This window comes from Dendropsophus ebraccatus, chromosome 1, assembly GCF_027789765.1.
Source record: "Dendropsophus ebraccatus isolate aDenEbr1 chromosome 1, aDenEbr1.pat, whole genome shotgun sequence".
Lineage (NCBI taxonomy): Eukaryota > Metazoa > Chordata > Amphibia > Anura > Hylidae > Dendropsophus > Dendropsophus ebraccatus.
In genome coordinates, this window is record NC_091454.1 from 200,252,307 (window position 1) to 200,269,101 (window position 16,795).

At 43.0% G+C, this 16,795-nt stretch overlaps 1 protein-coding gene and 1 pseudogene across 1 annotated transcript; both read right to left on the minus strand.

Moving 5' to 3' along the window:
• Window positions 1-4,397: 4,397 nt before the first annotated feature.
• LOC138783890 (olfactory receptor 9G19-like) lies at window positions 4,398-5,330 on the minus strand. The gene has a single exon (XM_069959194.1). The coding sequence runs from the start codon at window positions 5,328-5,330 to the stop codon at window positions 4,398-4,400; it is 933 nt and encodes a 310-aa protein (XP_069815295.1).
• A 6,765-nt stretch (window positions 5,331-12,095) lies between these two features.
• On the minus strand, window positions 12,096-13,038 carry LOC138783897 (olfactory receptor 5AR1-like; annotated as a pseudogene).
• Between the last annotated feature and the right edge of the window lie 3,757 nt (window positions 13,039-16,795).

Here is a 16,795-nt window from a genome sequence, read left to right on the forward strand (position 1 = left end):
CTTTGTATCTCTGTGTCTCTCACTGATATTACACGTCTCCAGGAACAATTCACAAGCCATGGACACATGTGTGATCTATGAGGGACATATAGAAGGGGGGGGGAAAAAGTATATACACCAGTGATCCTGGCCTCATTTGGCCAGCACTGTGGAAAGCGGTGGTCATTACCCAGGCAACAGGCTGTCAACAAATTCATACAGAGAGGCTACCCACACCAACTAGTCAAAGCACACCGTGACACAGTTGGCCGTATGGACAGACAGGAAACCCTGACACGACGAGACCGTAGATCCACCTCCATGATTCCCTTTGTCTCCTCCTATAATCCCCTTAGTCCACGTATAGCTTCTATTGTCAGACGGAATTGGAGGATCATACAGGAAGGTTGCCCTGACATTCATGACTTCGAGGAACCACCTATCATGGCCTATAGAAGGGGACACAATTTCAGAGACCTACTGGTGAAGAGTGACAGCACCCTTACTGCTAATCAACCCAATCCTTCCTCACTTTCTACCTTCTTTCCTCCTCCAAGAAAAGGTAACTTCCCATGTCTTAACTGTCCAGCTTGTGGCAATATGACCAAGGGTGACTCTTTCCCACACCCACACACGGGCAAACGCTTTATGCTCAAACACAGATATACTTGCTCATCTAGGTTCGTGATATATCTAATCACATGCCCTTGTGGGCTGGCTTATGTTGGTGAAACCACAATGGAGGTTCGCTCCAGGATTAGCAAACACAAGAGTACTATCAGAAACTCCATGCTTGATTTACCCATTCCCAATAACTTTCACACAGCCCAACATACAATCAGTCAACTTAAATTTCGGGTCATCGATCATGTCCCACCTCTAAGGAGGGGTGGGGATAGACGACAACTCCTTAAGAAGAGGGAAGCCAATTGGATTTTTCAGCTTGATACCCTCCACCCCAGGGGCTTGAACCATGAACTTAAATGGTATTTATGACTCTGCTCTTGTCTCTCTTTTCCTTTTTACCTCATCTGATGTATTAGCTGTTTGACATCAATGGCTTGTTTTTATTATGTATATAGTACACACTACTTTCTAGCTAGGACCCATCCCATAGTATATCCCTTAATGACTATGCTGCCTAGTGTCACCAGTTACTTATATATTTCTTGTATCTTTTATTTACAGTATGGACTCTCGGTGACGCGGCCTTTTGGAAGGGAACGAGCATCCTACTCATGGAGCTTCTCATCTCTGAACTTCCTTCTATCCGATTGTGGTTCCTGCACCCGATATACCCATAGCGCTATATGGCTGCATGTTACATTTTCCCATTTGAGTCTACTTGTTACTGATATTTTGTCACTTTAGACCCTAATAAACCTATTTGCATATGACTAGAGGGTATGTGTGATATATGGACAGGAGTTGCCTGGTCACTGTTACTAGGTACATTACTGCCTTGTTTGCGTTGTTAGTAGGGTGAGCTTGTGGAACCATTCTTGGCCTCCCTTATTGGGGACCTCCAGTCGAATGAGTTGCCCGATGATCACACCGACCTCACCCGACATTGTGTGGGTGTGGTGGGTGACAGTCATTGGTGGCACATCCCCCCCGGATGTATGGCTGTTCACCCTCTATAGCCGCGAGTGGCACCTACTTTGCCAGGTTTATCAGTACCTGGCTGTGCCTGGCTTTACTCAGTCCCTGTGACCTTTCATAGGCACCTTATATGACATCACATGCCAGTCCCCCCATTTGCTTTTATGTAGCAGTACTCTACTCCATGTTTATCCCCTGTCCAGCGCTTTGGCTGATTGTCTTTGGGTGCAGGTCCACAGTCTCCTCTATTCCTTTATCTTCCACTTGCTGTTTTTCAGCCTTTGTATATACTCACCTCCCCATGAGCCATGATTGATGCGATTTCGGTCTCCCACTCCTGCGCTGGTCCTGGTTGACAGCTCCCTTGCTATTACCATGGACACGCGTCGCTGTCTCCCAGGCCGCGCCTCCAGATCCTCTTCCTGGAAACCGGCCTCGCTTGCTTGCGATACGTCACTTCTGGCTTCTCTGCCACGTGCGGCAGAGCCCGCCTAACGTCACAGCCGGTCTTTAGGTGCACTAGCCGCCGCCAGGGGCGTTCTTGGCATTTCTGGGGCCCCAAGCAAAGTTATGTCTGGGGCCCCCCCCTCGACACGCGTTCCAAAACAATAGACCGCTGTGTGTTGCCCCCAGTAGTATATACCCCTTGTGTCCTGCCCCCAAGTAGTATATATCCCTTGTTTGCTTCCCCTAGTAGTATATAGACCCCTGTGTGTTCCCCCAGTTATATATAGCCCCCCATGTGCTCCCCAGAAGTATTTAGACCTCCTGTGTGCTGCCCCAGTTGTATATAGACTCCCTTGTGTGCCCCCTCACTAGTATATAGGCCCCCTGTGTGCTCCCTCAGGGGTATTTAGCTCCCATGTGTGCTCCCCCACTTGGATATAGACCTCCTGTGTGCTCCCCCACTTGGATATAGACCCCTGTGTGCTCCTCCAGTAGTATATAAACCCCCTGTGTGGTTCCCCCAGTAGTATATAGACCCCCTGTGTGCCCCACCAGTATTAAATAGACCCCTTGTGTGCTGCCCCAGTAGTATACAGACCCCTGTGTGCTCCCCCAGTTATATATAGTGTGTGCCTCACAAGTAGTACACCTGTGTGCCACCTGTGTGTGCCACCTGTGTGCCTCACAAGTAGTATATAGACCCCCTGTATGTTCCCCCAGTAGTATATAGACCCCCTGTGTGCCCCACCAGTAGTATATAGACCCCTGTGTGCTCCCCCAGTAGTATATAGCCCCCCTGTGTGCTTCCCCACTTGGATATAGACCTCCTGTGTGCTCTCCAAGTTGTATATAGACCCCATTCTGCTGCCCCAAGTAGTATATAGACCCCCTGTGTGCTGCCCTCAGTAGTATATAGACCCCGCTGTGAAGCGCCAGTAGTCTATAGCCCCCCTGTGTGTTCCCCCTGTTATATAGCCCCCTTGTGTGCTCCCCCCATTTATATAGACCCCCGATGTGCGCTCCCCCAGTTAAACAGACCCCTGTGTGCTCCCCCTCCCATATAGTATATAACACAATAAAACAAACACTTATACTCACCTGGGTCCGGGCGTCTCCTCTTCTCTTCACTCTTGTGGCCGCAGGAAGGGTTTTCCCTGCGGTCACAAGAGACCGCACTCCCCTTGTCCTGGCGCCGATGCTCCAGTGATGTCACTGGAGCGCCGGCACCACAAGGACAAAGCGGCCACTTGTGACTGCAGGGAAAACCCTTCCTGCGGCCACAAGAGTGACTGACAGGAAGGGGGCCAATGTCTCCCGCCCTGTCAGTGCTGCTGCATGTAACTATGAGCGCTCATTACGAGTGCTCATAGTTACAGTTCAGATCGCAGCAGCGAGCAGGGCAGCGGCCCTGTCCAGCGGTCTTGAGCACAAGAGCGGGGCGTGGGGGCCCCCCTGGATGTTGGGGGCCCCAAGCGATCGCTTGGGGTGCTTGGTGCCAAAGTCCGCCACTGGCCGCCGCTCACTCTCAGCACGGAGCGGTACACTCTCTGGCATGGATCACAACCTGGCCCCCTATGCTTTCTACTATACAGATATGCCGACTCTGATCCACATGATTACTGATGTATCACACACTTACTGATGTACAGGTATGGTGACCCTGATTTACGCAGGTACTGATGTACCGGGGCTATACGATTAAGGTTTGGACCTTAATACCGGTCAGTGCATATTTGTCAGACCATGTGGCGTCTATTTTATACACTTATTGCTATGTATTTATGCCTACTGTAGTACATATTGGACTGTGCCCGTGCCAGGTTTTGTAGCTAAGCCCCGTGTGTTGTATTTTCCACGCCCACATTGTGGTCTAATTGGTTGGGATATCTGGGTTGGTCCTTTTTAAACCACTGCTTGCACACTGTTGATGTATACTTGACAAAGACTCATGTAGAGTCGAAACGTCGTATTTTACTTGTGAGCCAATAAAAATGTGAAGATTTCTTGATTACATTGGATGCTGTTGGATTCTCCTTCTTCAAGTCTACGCACCCATCAGGGATAGTGGGCTCCAGCGTGCATCTTCATTTGTGCCTATCAGAAGGGATTGACTAGTGCTGCTGGGCCACATACGTTTTTTCCATTATATGCTATATGACATGTCAATTCTTTGGGCCGACATCAGAATCTGCCCAACCATAGAATGGAGTCTATGTGACCGGCAGAGAGGGAAGTGGGAGCATGCAGAACCGAGCGGCGGATTAAATTACAAATCTCTAGCACTTTTTGGAACCAGTTGATTTAAAAGAATTTTTTTTTTTTGCCGAACTCCCAGACATATCTTTATTTTTGGCATTCAAATAATTTTACTAATGCACAGTAATTTTAATAATTTTCCTACACGCCTCCTTAACCTCTCTATTCCTGAAACTGTACACCACAGGATTTAATAGAGGAATAAAGTAGACGTACAGAACTGTCAGAACCTTCCCTTCGCTAAGGGACACAGTTGATTTTGGCCTAAAGTACAAATCAAATAATAAAATATAGAACATGCTGACCATACTGAGGTGAGAGGCACAGGTAGAGAAGGCCTTGTATTTCCCCTCTCTGGAACGAATCTTCAGAACAGTAGTGATGATATAACAGTAAGAGACTATTATGAAAATAAAAGAAGTTGTTACACATAAGACACCGTGGAATCGGATTGCGTAACTTATATAGAAAACATTACCTATTGCAACTTTTTCCATTACTTTGATGTCACAAAAGAAATGATTGAGTTTATTAAAGGCTCGATATGTAGCCATGGTGGTGGAACCTGTTGGAATTATTGACCCCAACATCCCGCCAATCCAGGTCCCGGCAGCAGCAAATATACACAGTCTCCAGTTCATAATCATTGTATAATGTAGAGGTTTACAGATGGCCACATACCGGTCATAAGCCATCACAGTAAGGAGGAAATATTCAGTGTTCCAAAATGCATTAAAAAAGAAAAGCTGGACTATACACTGTGAGAAGGACATGATTCCATTGTTAGTGACAAAGATATGGATCAACTTTGGACATGTCACGGATGTGTAGACGATGTCAAGAGATGACAGGTTACATAGGAAGAAATACATGGGAGTGTTTAATAAAGACCCGGAACTTATCAGTACAATAAGCATCAGATTCCCAAGTACTGTTAGTATATAGACCAGGAGGAAAAACAAAAAGAGTGGAAACTGACCATTGGGAATATCTGAAAACCCAACGATGAAGAATTCCACTGTATCATTCTGATGATTCAGTAACATAATTACAAAAATAACACCTCAAAAAAAAAAAAAACCTTGGCCAAATGTGCTCACCAAAAAAAGTACAGCTAAAGTAATTGTGTGAATGGTAAAAGAGTGATATATAGTAGGTATTGCATTGCTTTCATGGTGGCGGGATTGGGATTCTTTACAACTTGGAAAAGATTTTGCATGGAAAAAACAAGTGACTTCAGCATTTCAGCAGGCATGGCATGGTTCAAGAAGTTCTAGAACATTTTTCTAAAAGTTAAGGGGTGGTCACAGAAAATGACAAATATTTTGTCATTAGGTTATATGAACCCAAACATGGAGCCATTAAAAAGTATAATTGTCCTGAAGAAAAAAATATAAGTATAACTATGTAAAAAAAATTGCTTGAAATGTGACAATTCAAAAAAATTTATAAATAAATAAATAAATAAACAAAAAGGTATATATTAGCTTTGGCAATAATAAGGCCCAAATTGGCTGATGATAGGAACCTGAACATTCAAGCAACAGATGGTTTCTCACACTAACATTACACCAGTACTTAAAGTGTCACTGTCGTTATAACTTTCAAAATCTAAATCAACAGTTGATGATAGTGTGAAGGTGACCATGAAGGGTTAATACTTTTGGAAAAACATTGTAATCCTTGAAATGCCTCCAGCTTTGGAAGCACTTCTAGCAAGACAAAACTGTTCTACAAGAAACAGGAATGCCGGCAGCGTCCCCCCCCCCCCCGAGAGGATCCCACCCTGAACTCATAAGAGAAGGACATGATGTCTAATAAATAACTGATAACACAGACGCTTAACCACTAACCAGAACGGAACAGGAAATAGCTAACCATTTATGGAATAACCAATCACAGTATTGTATGTATACACTTTGTGACTTGAAACTCCACCTATAATGAAGGAATATACAATCAATGTGAAACTAAATAAAGAGAGAGTATATACTTCTATCTCGGCTGAGAGAGAAGGCAATACCAACCATTGGTGTCTGGTGTTATCTCCTCGTCACTTGAACTCAGCTTTATTTAATTTGGACAGGGATAGTCACTTGGGAATAAGGTGGATAAAAAGGTAAAATTCACATTATCAATAGAGCAAGTTTGCAATTTACATTCATTATTTTTTTTTTTTTGTTATCATAGAAAACACAGCACTTCCTGTTTTCTGACTCTTTTTTTCTGAAAAAACAGGAAACAGTCAGAAAACAGGAAGTCCTGTGTATCCCAGGGCATCTGAGCGCTCACAGAGAGAAGGCAGTCATGTGACCGATGGACGCATTGAGGCGTGACTCTGTTGTGGTCAGAATTCCTGTGTTTAGTCTGTTTTTTTCAACCAGCACAAGTCAAAAAATCTGCCTTTGGGAGACTGGACCTGGATTTCTGGTAAGTACAGCTTTGTTTTACAGCATGATAACAACAAAAATTATGATTTAGATTTTGAAAGTTATAACGACAGTGACACTTTAATAAACTAGACTCTTAGGTTTTCTGGGCAAAACATACTGATTGTCAGGGAATGGGTCTAAAAACAGTTGTCTCCTTTTACTGTGTAGTGGCCAAACCTGGTTACTGCCACTCATCTGCTGATCAGTTGAATGGGAGGTAAGCTGCAGTTACCCATTCCCACCACTACACAGTGAATGGAGCCAGCTGGTTCTTTTACTGTGTGGTGTTGAAACGCTGATCAGTAGCGGTGCAAGTTGTCAGCACCTATTTGATCAGTGACTGATGAGAACTTTTATTTATAACTTCTCTACACAGGTATAAAAAATATCTTTTTGTAGATGAGGTCTCCAGAACTGGACACAGTATTCCAGATGTGATGTCACTAGAGCTCTATACAGCGGGATCACAATCTCCCTCTTCCTACTGGTTATACCTCTAGCTATACAGCCCAGCATACAAATATATATATATATATATATATATATATATATATATATATATACATCCCAGCATACCATTACATATATTTATATATATACAGCCCAGAATACGATTTGCTTTTCCTACCGCCTGCACTTGTGATCGGCTGCCATTTTAAGGCTGTCAGAAATCACTGCTCCTAAATCCTTCTCTTCTGAAGTCTTTGCTAACACAGAACCGCCAATATGATTACAGCATTATTTTACATTTGTATAATATGTTTAAGAGGTCAAAGGAACAGCTTATAAAATATAGGAAGGGCTTAATCATTTACCAAATATCCTTTCATATCCACATTTGAAACATATATCAAGTTATAATCACAAAAAACATGCTCTCAATGTGCGATGGTAAATCCAGAATTGAAGATGAGGCATGAAGATGTTTTTCAGTGTATTTATTGCTAGTATTGTCCCTCTGGGTAAGTCATTACATTATCTTTGGATTACAAATATAACCCCATGGAGTGATTCCCAGTGGTAACCAGTTACATGTATTATGTAAATACGTAATACAGCCTTATAAAGGTTATTATTTCTTATTTATATTATCACCAAATTATAGGATGTTCTGATTTTTGTGCAAAAGTCCTTTCCTATAGAGGGTGGGCATACACCTTCAATGGCTTTGGGCCTAATATTTGTCTGAAAGCTGTCCTTACCCCTATCTCTTATCCCTAAAGTGGTGGTTGGGTGGTGTAGTATAGCTGGGCAAGATGGTGGTGTACCCCTGAGACACTTGTCACGATGGCCAGGAGTGGTATGTGCCCACCCCTGGATGTTCCAATACAAACGTTTTAGTTAGAACTGATGCAGGTGTTCATGCAAGGATGTCTATAATGTAGAATCTTTTCTTGCTTCATTGGTAGGAGTACCGTTTCTCTTGGATTCTCCAACCTTTTTTTGACTTACCCCTAAGATCCTCCTTAATCTGCACTTCTCGCTCACGTCTTCAGGACTTTACCCAATCTGCACCAGTTTTATGGAAAGTATGGCTCATCTCTAATATCCAAAGCTTCAAATGTGCCCTCAAAATGCATTGCTTCAAGCAGCTTATCGGGTTCCCTAATTTGGTCACCCCACCCCCAAACACACACTCTAAGCACTTAGGCCTGTACATACAGACATTGGTTGGTGACTGGCTCACCCACCTGTACGGGCTTGTAGCAATGAAGTACTTTTGCCCCTCTGCCTTTTTTCTCCAACCTCCTCGTAGAGTGTAAGCTCTTCTGAGCAAGGCCCTCACTCCTCATGTTTGACTTGATGGTTACATGTGTATCTCTGCAATGTTTGTGCAGCTTAATCTCTGATCTTACTACTTAAGTAGCGGTGGATGAAATTATAATGGAGCCTATGGAACTTTCGGCAATCACGCCTACTGTACCAGAAGCTTCATAGGCTCCATTATGATTCTGTCCATTGATACTTTAACAGTGAGAGCGGAGATGAAGGGACAGAAGGCATGCAGCTTTGCACTTCTGCCCCTTCTTTCCAGCGATCGGCAGGGGTCTCAGCACCCTGACCTGCACCGATATAAACTTCTAACATGTGGCTATAACATGTCAGAAGTTTTTTTTTAAATGACAGGTACATTTTAAAGTATTTTTTTTTATTATTCTATTTAATTCGAACTTTTTTTTTGTTCATATTTCTAAATATAACTAATTTTGCGGCCACATTTATTATTTAGTTCCATTTTCGTGTCAGCATTTTTCAAAACAGTCAGAGTGAGACCGGAAACTCCTGGTATGCTGAACGGCAGGATAGGTTCCCATGATCCTTTGCCCTCCGCTCTGCTGTTTTTCAGCTATCAGCGCGATTTCACTTTTAAGCTATGTTCACACTACGTAAAATAACGGCCGTTGTTTTCAACGGCCATTATTTTGTGGCCAAAACAACGGCCGTAGAATTACTATTGTACGGGTTAGTCGTGAAACTACAGCCGTTGTTTAATTTTGATTCCTAGCATGATTATAAACAAGTTTATAAACAAACAGTGATATAACATAATTAGTTAGTGGAGAGTGGCCAGCGGAGAGTGGTTAGTGGAGAGCGGCTAGCACTGAGCAGCGACCTGATCCCTGTTATTACTAGCAGCATTTTACAATACTGTTCTAATACTGTTATTTGATACCCCCTCCCGTCATGTTTGCCAATACCCAATGTTATTCACAACCCCCACCTTCTTGTTAGCTGACCTCCTCCTCATCTTGGATGCTGATCACTTAGACAAGACACAAAAACATAAATCGTACCTTCTTTCTTCTGTATTCTATTTTCTGACTTCTTTCTTCACTGTCTTAAACTCAATAGATGCGGCGATTCAATAGACACATTCAAAGATGGTGGCACCCAATGGGACTACGGTATTCGGCAATGTATGACATACAGACTGCAAAGGCATTCTGTATCTTTATAAAAACACTTAGGCAGGGACATAGATTAATATTAGGGACACTTAAGTTTAGGTGCTAGGTTCTCTTTAAGTTTTAAAGGTCACTTGTATTAAACTGGTGAACTTTTTTTTTTTTTTTTGACCTGTGGTAATCACATTTTCTATGAATTTGATCAATGCATGCCTAGTATTGCCCCTTAAAACACTAGAAATCAGTGATGGGGTACTCTGGACATCACATTGTGAATTGACTCAATTCAACTGTGTTGTTGATACCATATAATAGAATTCAGCACCATTGTCTAAGGGCCCTATTACACAAGCCGATCATCATGTGGAAAATTGTTAAATCATCCGAATTTAAACAACAATCGTTCTGTGTAATTGCAGGCAATGATCAAAAAATCGTTTGTATGCCGTTGATTGTTGATTTACAGTAGATCTGACCCTACTATCATCATTAGTCGTTCGCTAATCATTCGCTGTAAATTCCACATTCGTTTAGTGTAATTGCACATCGCTCCTTCTTTTGCTTGGATCAGATAGAGTGAACAATTGCAGATACGATCGTATCTAACGACTAACGTTCTTCGTTTACGATCGCTTCTCATTATTCATTAAAAATTGCTTTGTCAACAGTCGCTCTCACCCAACCCCCCTATTTGATGTGAACTGATTGGTGTTCGATTACTCCTGTCTATTGCGCTTTTCTTTTATTGTCAATCTCTTGGAGGGCGGCTCGCGCCCTGGTTGTTACTCCCGTACTGCCTTGCCTGCACTCAATTGTTTTTTTTTTGTTTTTTTTCTGTTATGCTACCAGTTCACACTGGTTCATGTTTGCCTCCCTAGAGGTGGCAGAAACAATATTGTCACAAGTTGTCTTTTATGTTACCATGTTACTCACAGTTCCTCCTATCTTTTCATATGTCTGAGGACTGGATTCTGTTTTCCACGTATTATACCACTGCTGTTTAATGATTGCATATTGTGAAATTATGTAGTTGGTTGATCCATCTGTCTTTTGGCAAAATCTGCCACGCTCCCCCTCCCCCCTCTACATCCCCCCCTACCCATTCCCTCCCCCTCCATCCTCCCCACCTCCCTTACCCCACCCATTATTGTGTAGTGATGGTGTTTTTGTTTTGTGTTGAAAAACTAATAAAAACATTACAAAAAAAAAATAAAATTGCTTTGTCTAAGGGCCCTATTCCACAGGACGATTATCGTTCGCATAATCGTTAATTAACAATCTCAAACGAGCGCTATTGCAAAAGACCTGAAAACGTTCACTCATTTCCATGGAACGATGATCGTTACTTATGATCGTATTTGCGATAGTTTTTTCTTTGCTATTTTTTCGCTATTGCGTTCGTATCTACTGCGAACGACCGAACTATGTCTTATTCAATGCGAACGATTTGTGAACGAGCAACAATAAAAATAGGTCCAGGTCTTAGGGTACTATTACACGGAACAATAATCGGACGAATCGGCCCGATTCGGACGATTATCGCTCCATGTAATAAATACAACGATCAGCTGATGACAACGATCATCGGCTGATCGTTGATATAGGTTTGGACCTATTCTCGTCGGGGGTCGACCGCGCACCGCTACGTGTAATAGCGGTGCGCGGCCGGCGACTGACGATATACATTACCTATCCACGTTCCAGGGCTGCTGCTGCAGTCTTCTTCTCCCCGGGTCCTGCGGTCCCGGCCTGTGATTGGCTGAGCGACCTGTCAGCTGACAGGCCACTAGAGCGCGCGGGAACCGCGGAGAAGAAGACCGCAGCAGCAGCCCTGGAACGTGGATAGGTAATGTATGTAGTTTAAACAAGGGCTGCAAGGACATCGGTAACGATGTCCCTGCAGCCCTTGTTTAACGATTATCGGGCCATGTAATAGGTCCAGTAAACGAGCGACGATCTAGCAGATCGCTGCTCAATTACAGGTATTATTGGGCCCCTATCGGCCCTTGTAATAACACCCTTATAAAGCAATCAACGATTTCTTGTTCAGTCGTTAATCGTTAACTGCATTTCAACTGAACGATTATCATTTAGATTCGAACGATTTAACGATAATCTGAACGATAATCGTCCGGTGGAATAGGGCCCTAAGACTAGGCCTGATAAAGGGAAAAGCTTGAACAGAAGATCCCAAACATGACACCATTACAGCTGCGGACAGCCCTGTTTGAAGGACCTTGCAAGGTATGTAGCCTATGAACATACATTTAAGGGCTTGTCTCGAGAAGCCACTCTTATTCATATGACCTCTTTTCACATTTGGACATCTAGTGTACTGGGTCCATCCATACCTTATTACAACAGCCCTCGAAAGACAGCCATGTAGTGTTATACTTGCCATCTAGCAGCTGTTGCAGAATGTCTTGGTAGTGTGTTCCATGTGTAATAAAATGCATGTGGCATTATGTACAGATCAAATAATGATTCTATTCCGTATTACTTTGGGGGCTTTCCTAGCAGCTCTCATAACTTCTTTGTTCCTCAAGCTGTATACAAATGGGTTAAGCGCTGGGACCACGGCCACATAGAACATTGAAAGAATTTTGTCTAGTTCCTTCGAATGTTCAGACTCTGGTTTAAAGTACATGAAGATTATGGGTCCATAGTATAAAAAAACGGTAATGATGTGAGAAGAACAGCTAGAAAAAGCCTTAAGCTTCTCCCTCGAAGAACGAATCCTAAAAATGGCAAAAATTATTCTTACATATGAAGTTAAAATAAACATAAAGTTAAGGCTACCACAGAGATTTTCTAGCGAGACAATGACTTTCGTGCTGTTAGTGTCACTCGAAGAGAGCGCCATCAACGGTATTATCTCACAAAAGAAATGGCTGATCTTGTGGGAGTGACAAAAAGACAATGTAGATATCAGTAAGGTTAACATTAAGGAATTCACAGCACTGAAAATCATAAAGGAAGACGCTATAACGGCACAGACTTTCTTTGTCATGATCAACGGATAATGTAGGGGGGAACATACCGCCACATAGCGATCATAAGCCATATAAGTCAGGATGTTATTCTCAGCATTAGCACAGAATATGAAGAAGTATAATTGAGTCATACAGCCGTTAGAAGGAGATCGTCTTGTCTTCTGATAAAGTAACGGACAACATCTTGGGGAGGATAGCAGAGACGTAGATGACGTCAACAGAAGAAAGATTACACAAGAAGAAGTACATGGGGGTGTGAAGTTGGGGAACACCACAGACCAGTGAAATGATAGTCAGATTCCCCACCACTGCTAGAAGATACAGGGATAAAAACTCAAAAACTATAAAAACTTCATTTATTCTGGAGGTGGAGAACGGGGTCATGTAGAATTCAGTCACTGCACCCATTGCACAGTCATTCATGGTGAGTATCTGTGGTACAAGAAAGGAGGATGGATTCTTGTGTGGTATAGAATTTCCGACTGATGATACGTGAATGAGGTTCGTAGGGCCAATAGTCTTTTCAGAAGAATCAGGTTTTCATGATGATTCAAACATTTTGATGCTAGAAAGAGTTTGATATATTAGAAGTGAGAGTTCTGGACAATGGGACACACTCCAGAAAACAATTGTAGACCCGACAAAAAAAAAAAAAAAAAATTGAATAAATAAAATTGCCCAAAAAGTCTATATACAGAAACGTGGTACGAAGAAAAACTACAAATCAGGGGAAAAATTATTATTTTTTTTTTAAGTAAACTTCCCTCCTTCTGATATGCTGCTTTTTCCTCCCATTGTTGACAACTCATTGTCTAGGTTATCATCCCTCTGCTCTAACCACAGTGGTCTGGCTGGGGTATGTATAGATATATTATGTTTATTTGTGTTATAAAGTATATATACACTATAGCTTTATACATCTACAATATACAGTAGCTATATAGACACCAACCAGATCACTGCTTTTAGAGCAGAGTGGTGGTCGGTAACCTGAACAATGAGCAGTGAACAATGGGAGGGAAAGAGCAGCATATCAGGAGAAGGCGGCAAGTTTGCTAAATGAATGTATTTGTACAAATATTAAACTTAATTAGTAATAAAAAAACATAACTATATTAGTTGATATGAGAATACCACTTTAACCCCTACGCGTTCAGAGTGGGGCCGCGTAGCCCGGGACCGCGGCTATTAGCGGGCACGGTCCGATCAAAGTTGACAGCTGCATCTGATTACTTGATGCAGCCGTTCCCTGGAGGAGCGATCCACACATTTTACCCCGTCCGATCCCGGCTCGGCACTCGATTGCTTCTGGCTGCAGCAGCCGGAAGCAATCGATGTGCCTATCTCATCGATCTGTGCTGCATATCTATGCAGCACAGATCTCAATGAGAGATCAGCCCTAACCCCAGGGGGGCTTCTAGTATAAGTGTAAAAGTACAAATAAAAGTGTTATTATTAGTAAAAAAGCCCCCTGCCCTAATAAAAGTCAGAATCACCCCCCTTTTCCCATGTTGTAAATAAAAATAAACAAATAAATAAACAAACAAACAAACAAACATGTTTGGTATGGCCGCATGCGTAATCGCCTGAACTATTAATTTATCACATTCCTGATCTCGCACGGTAAATGGCGTAAGCGCAAAAAAATCCCAAAGTGCAAAATTGTGCATTTTTAGTCGCATCAAATCCAGAAAATTGTAATAAAAAGTGATCAAAAAGTCGCATATACGCAATCAAGGTACCGATAGAAAGTAAACATCATGGCGCAAAAAATGACACCTGACACAGCTCCATAGACCAAAGGATAAAAGCGCTATAAGCCTGGGAATGGAGCGATTTTTAGGAACATATATTTGTTAACAACGGTTTGAATTTTTTACAGGCCATCAGATACAATATAAGTTATACATGTTTTATATATTGTTGTAATCGTAACGACTTGAGGAACATATATAACAAGTCAGTTTTAAATATATACTCCCCAAATAAACAAAATGCGGGGTTTTTTTTAAACTTCACCACACTTTGAATTTTTTCCTGGTTTCGCAGTGTACTTTATGAAAAAATTCAGCCTGTCATTGCACAGTACAATTAGTGGCGCAAAAAATAAGGGGTCATGTGGGTTTCTAGGTGAAAAAATGCAAGTGCTATGGCCTTTTAAGCACAAGGAGGAAAAAATGAAAACGCAAAAATTTAAATTGGCTCGATCCTCTAAGGGTTAAGCCAGTTTTAGAAGAAAAAAAAAGACTAATATTCAGCACAAATATTTACCTTGACAAGCCCTTTAAACTGAAAATACCCCTTTAAACTTTAAAAGCTATTTTGACCTCTATAACCTTCAGTTTTTTCTGCCTACATGGATGCATGAGGGTTCTTTTTAATTTTGCATCAAAATTCCTTTGCGTCTCCATTCTCCGCCACTTGTAACAGTAGGAGTCTGACCCTTCCGATCTGTCTACATAGCACCCATGTGCAGCACAAGACCCAACGTGATGTGATTCTATGAAAAATGAATGCACAGTTACTAGTGGCAGGGAAAGGCGATAATGGAGGCTTATATAATGTAAGAATATCCTTATTAAAATGCATGGAAATTCAATTACAGATGCTTCTGTGTAACCATACATACTGTATAACATTCTTATTGATTTCCACAAATGGTAAATGTCGATTATCAGTAAATATTTCATTAGAAGAGTTAAAATGCAATGTGAATAGTACATAATTGATACTCACTGGTGGAGATTAGTTAGAGGAAATGCTTCATACGGCATTGCTGAGGGCGAGCATCATATACATATATACTGTATGCGGTTACTTACTCTTTACTTGTGGTTTTAAAGCTGTAGAAATGCCTTAGAGACAGGAAGATTGTTTTTCTCCTGTAATATTGTAGTTTAGCCTCTTAGCGACAATTTAGTCTTGATCTCTGGAGCCTGGTACAATGGAACCCTCTTTTCAGCTTTTATACATGGACTCTTCTTGGCGAGAGACTCACAAAGTACTGTATTGTGATGAATATCAAGGTCATAGGAGTAAATAAGTTGGTCAATTTCAAAATCAGGGTGACTTATGCTGCCTTTACACGAAGCGATAATTGGCCCGATTAACGATGTCGGAGTAACGATTTTTTCTTCATAATGATCAGACGGTACGATATATCATACGGAAAAATCGTTTTGCGATCGTTTTAAGATCGCTAGTCCGCAGCCAGGCCCGCAGCCTGGCCCCCCGCTCGTCCGCAGCCCGGCCCCCGCTCATCCGCAGCCCCCTGCGCCGGCTCGATCGCGCCCCCCCGCCGCCCCCCAATTTCCACCCCCGCCGCCCCGATCGCCTCCGCCGCCCTGGCCACGAGCATACCTTACCTGCTCAGCGTAGCGGGTGTTCAAAATTCCCGGCTCCCCTCTTCAGTGCATTGATTGGCGGGAATTTCAAATGGCTCCTCTTTAGCCAATCAGTGCTGAAGAGGAGCACTGATTGGCTGAAGAGGTGCTGTTTGAAATTCCCGGCTCCCCTCTTCAACCAATCAATGAACTGAAGAGGGGAGCCGGGAATTTCGAACACCCGCTATGCCGAGCAGGTAAGGTATGCTCGTGGCCGGGGCAGCGGGGGCGATCAGAGCGGCAGCGGCGCGCGGGGGGGGGGGAGCGATCGGTGCAGCGGGGGTGGCGATCGGGGCAGCGGGGGTGGCGATCGAGCCGGCGCAGGGGGCTGCGAATGAGCGGGGGGCTGGACTGTGGATGAGCGGGGGGCCGGGCTGCAGGCGGGGGGCCAGGCTGCGGGCGGCCGGACTTTCGCAACGACTGTTTACACGGAACGATCTGCAAATTTTTTGCGAACAATGAACGGCGATTTTAGAACATGTTGTAAGATCAAAATGAACAATTTCTCGTTCGTCGTTTGATCGTTCGCTGCGTTTACACGTACGATTATCGTTCGAATTCGATCGTTATCGTGCGAATTCGCACGATAATCTTTCCGTGTATACGCAGCATTACTTTTAGAATAAAGCGAGAGAACACAAAAGAGGTAGAGAGAACCCAGAGTCCCCTCTATGGGGCACAGTAATTTCTCATTCCTTCCATTTCAGGGGATGAGACCAGAGATGTTATTTTATATGCACATGACTTTTCCCTTAGGGCCCTATTCCACGGGAAGATTATCGTTCGCATAATCGTTA

Bases quoted from the DNA above. Each gene is read 5' to 3' on its own strand.
- LOC138783890 (XM_069959194.1), bottom strand. From the start codon at position 5,330: ATGTTACTGAATCATCAGAATGATACAGTGGAATTCTTCATCGTTGGG.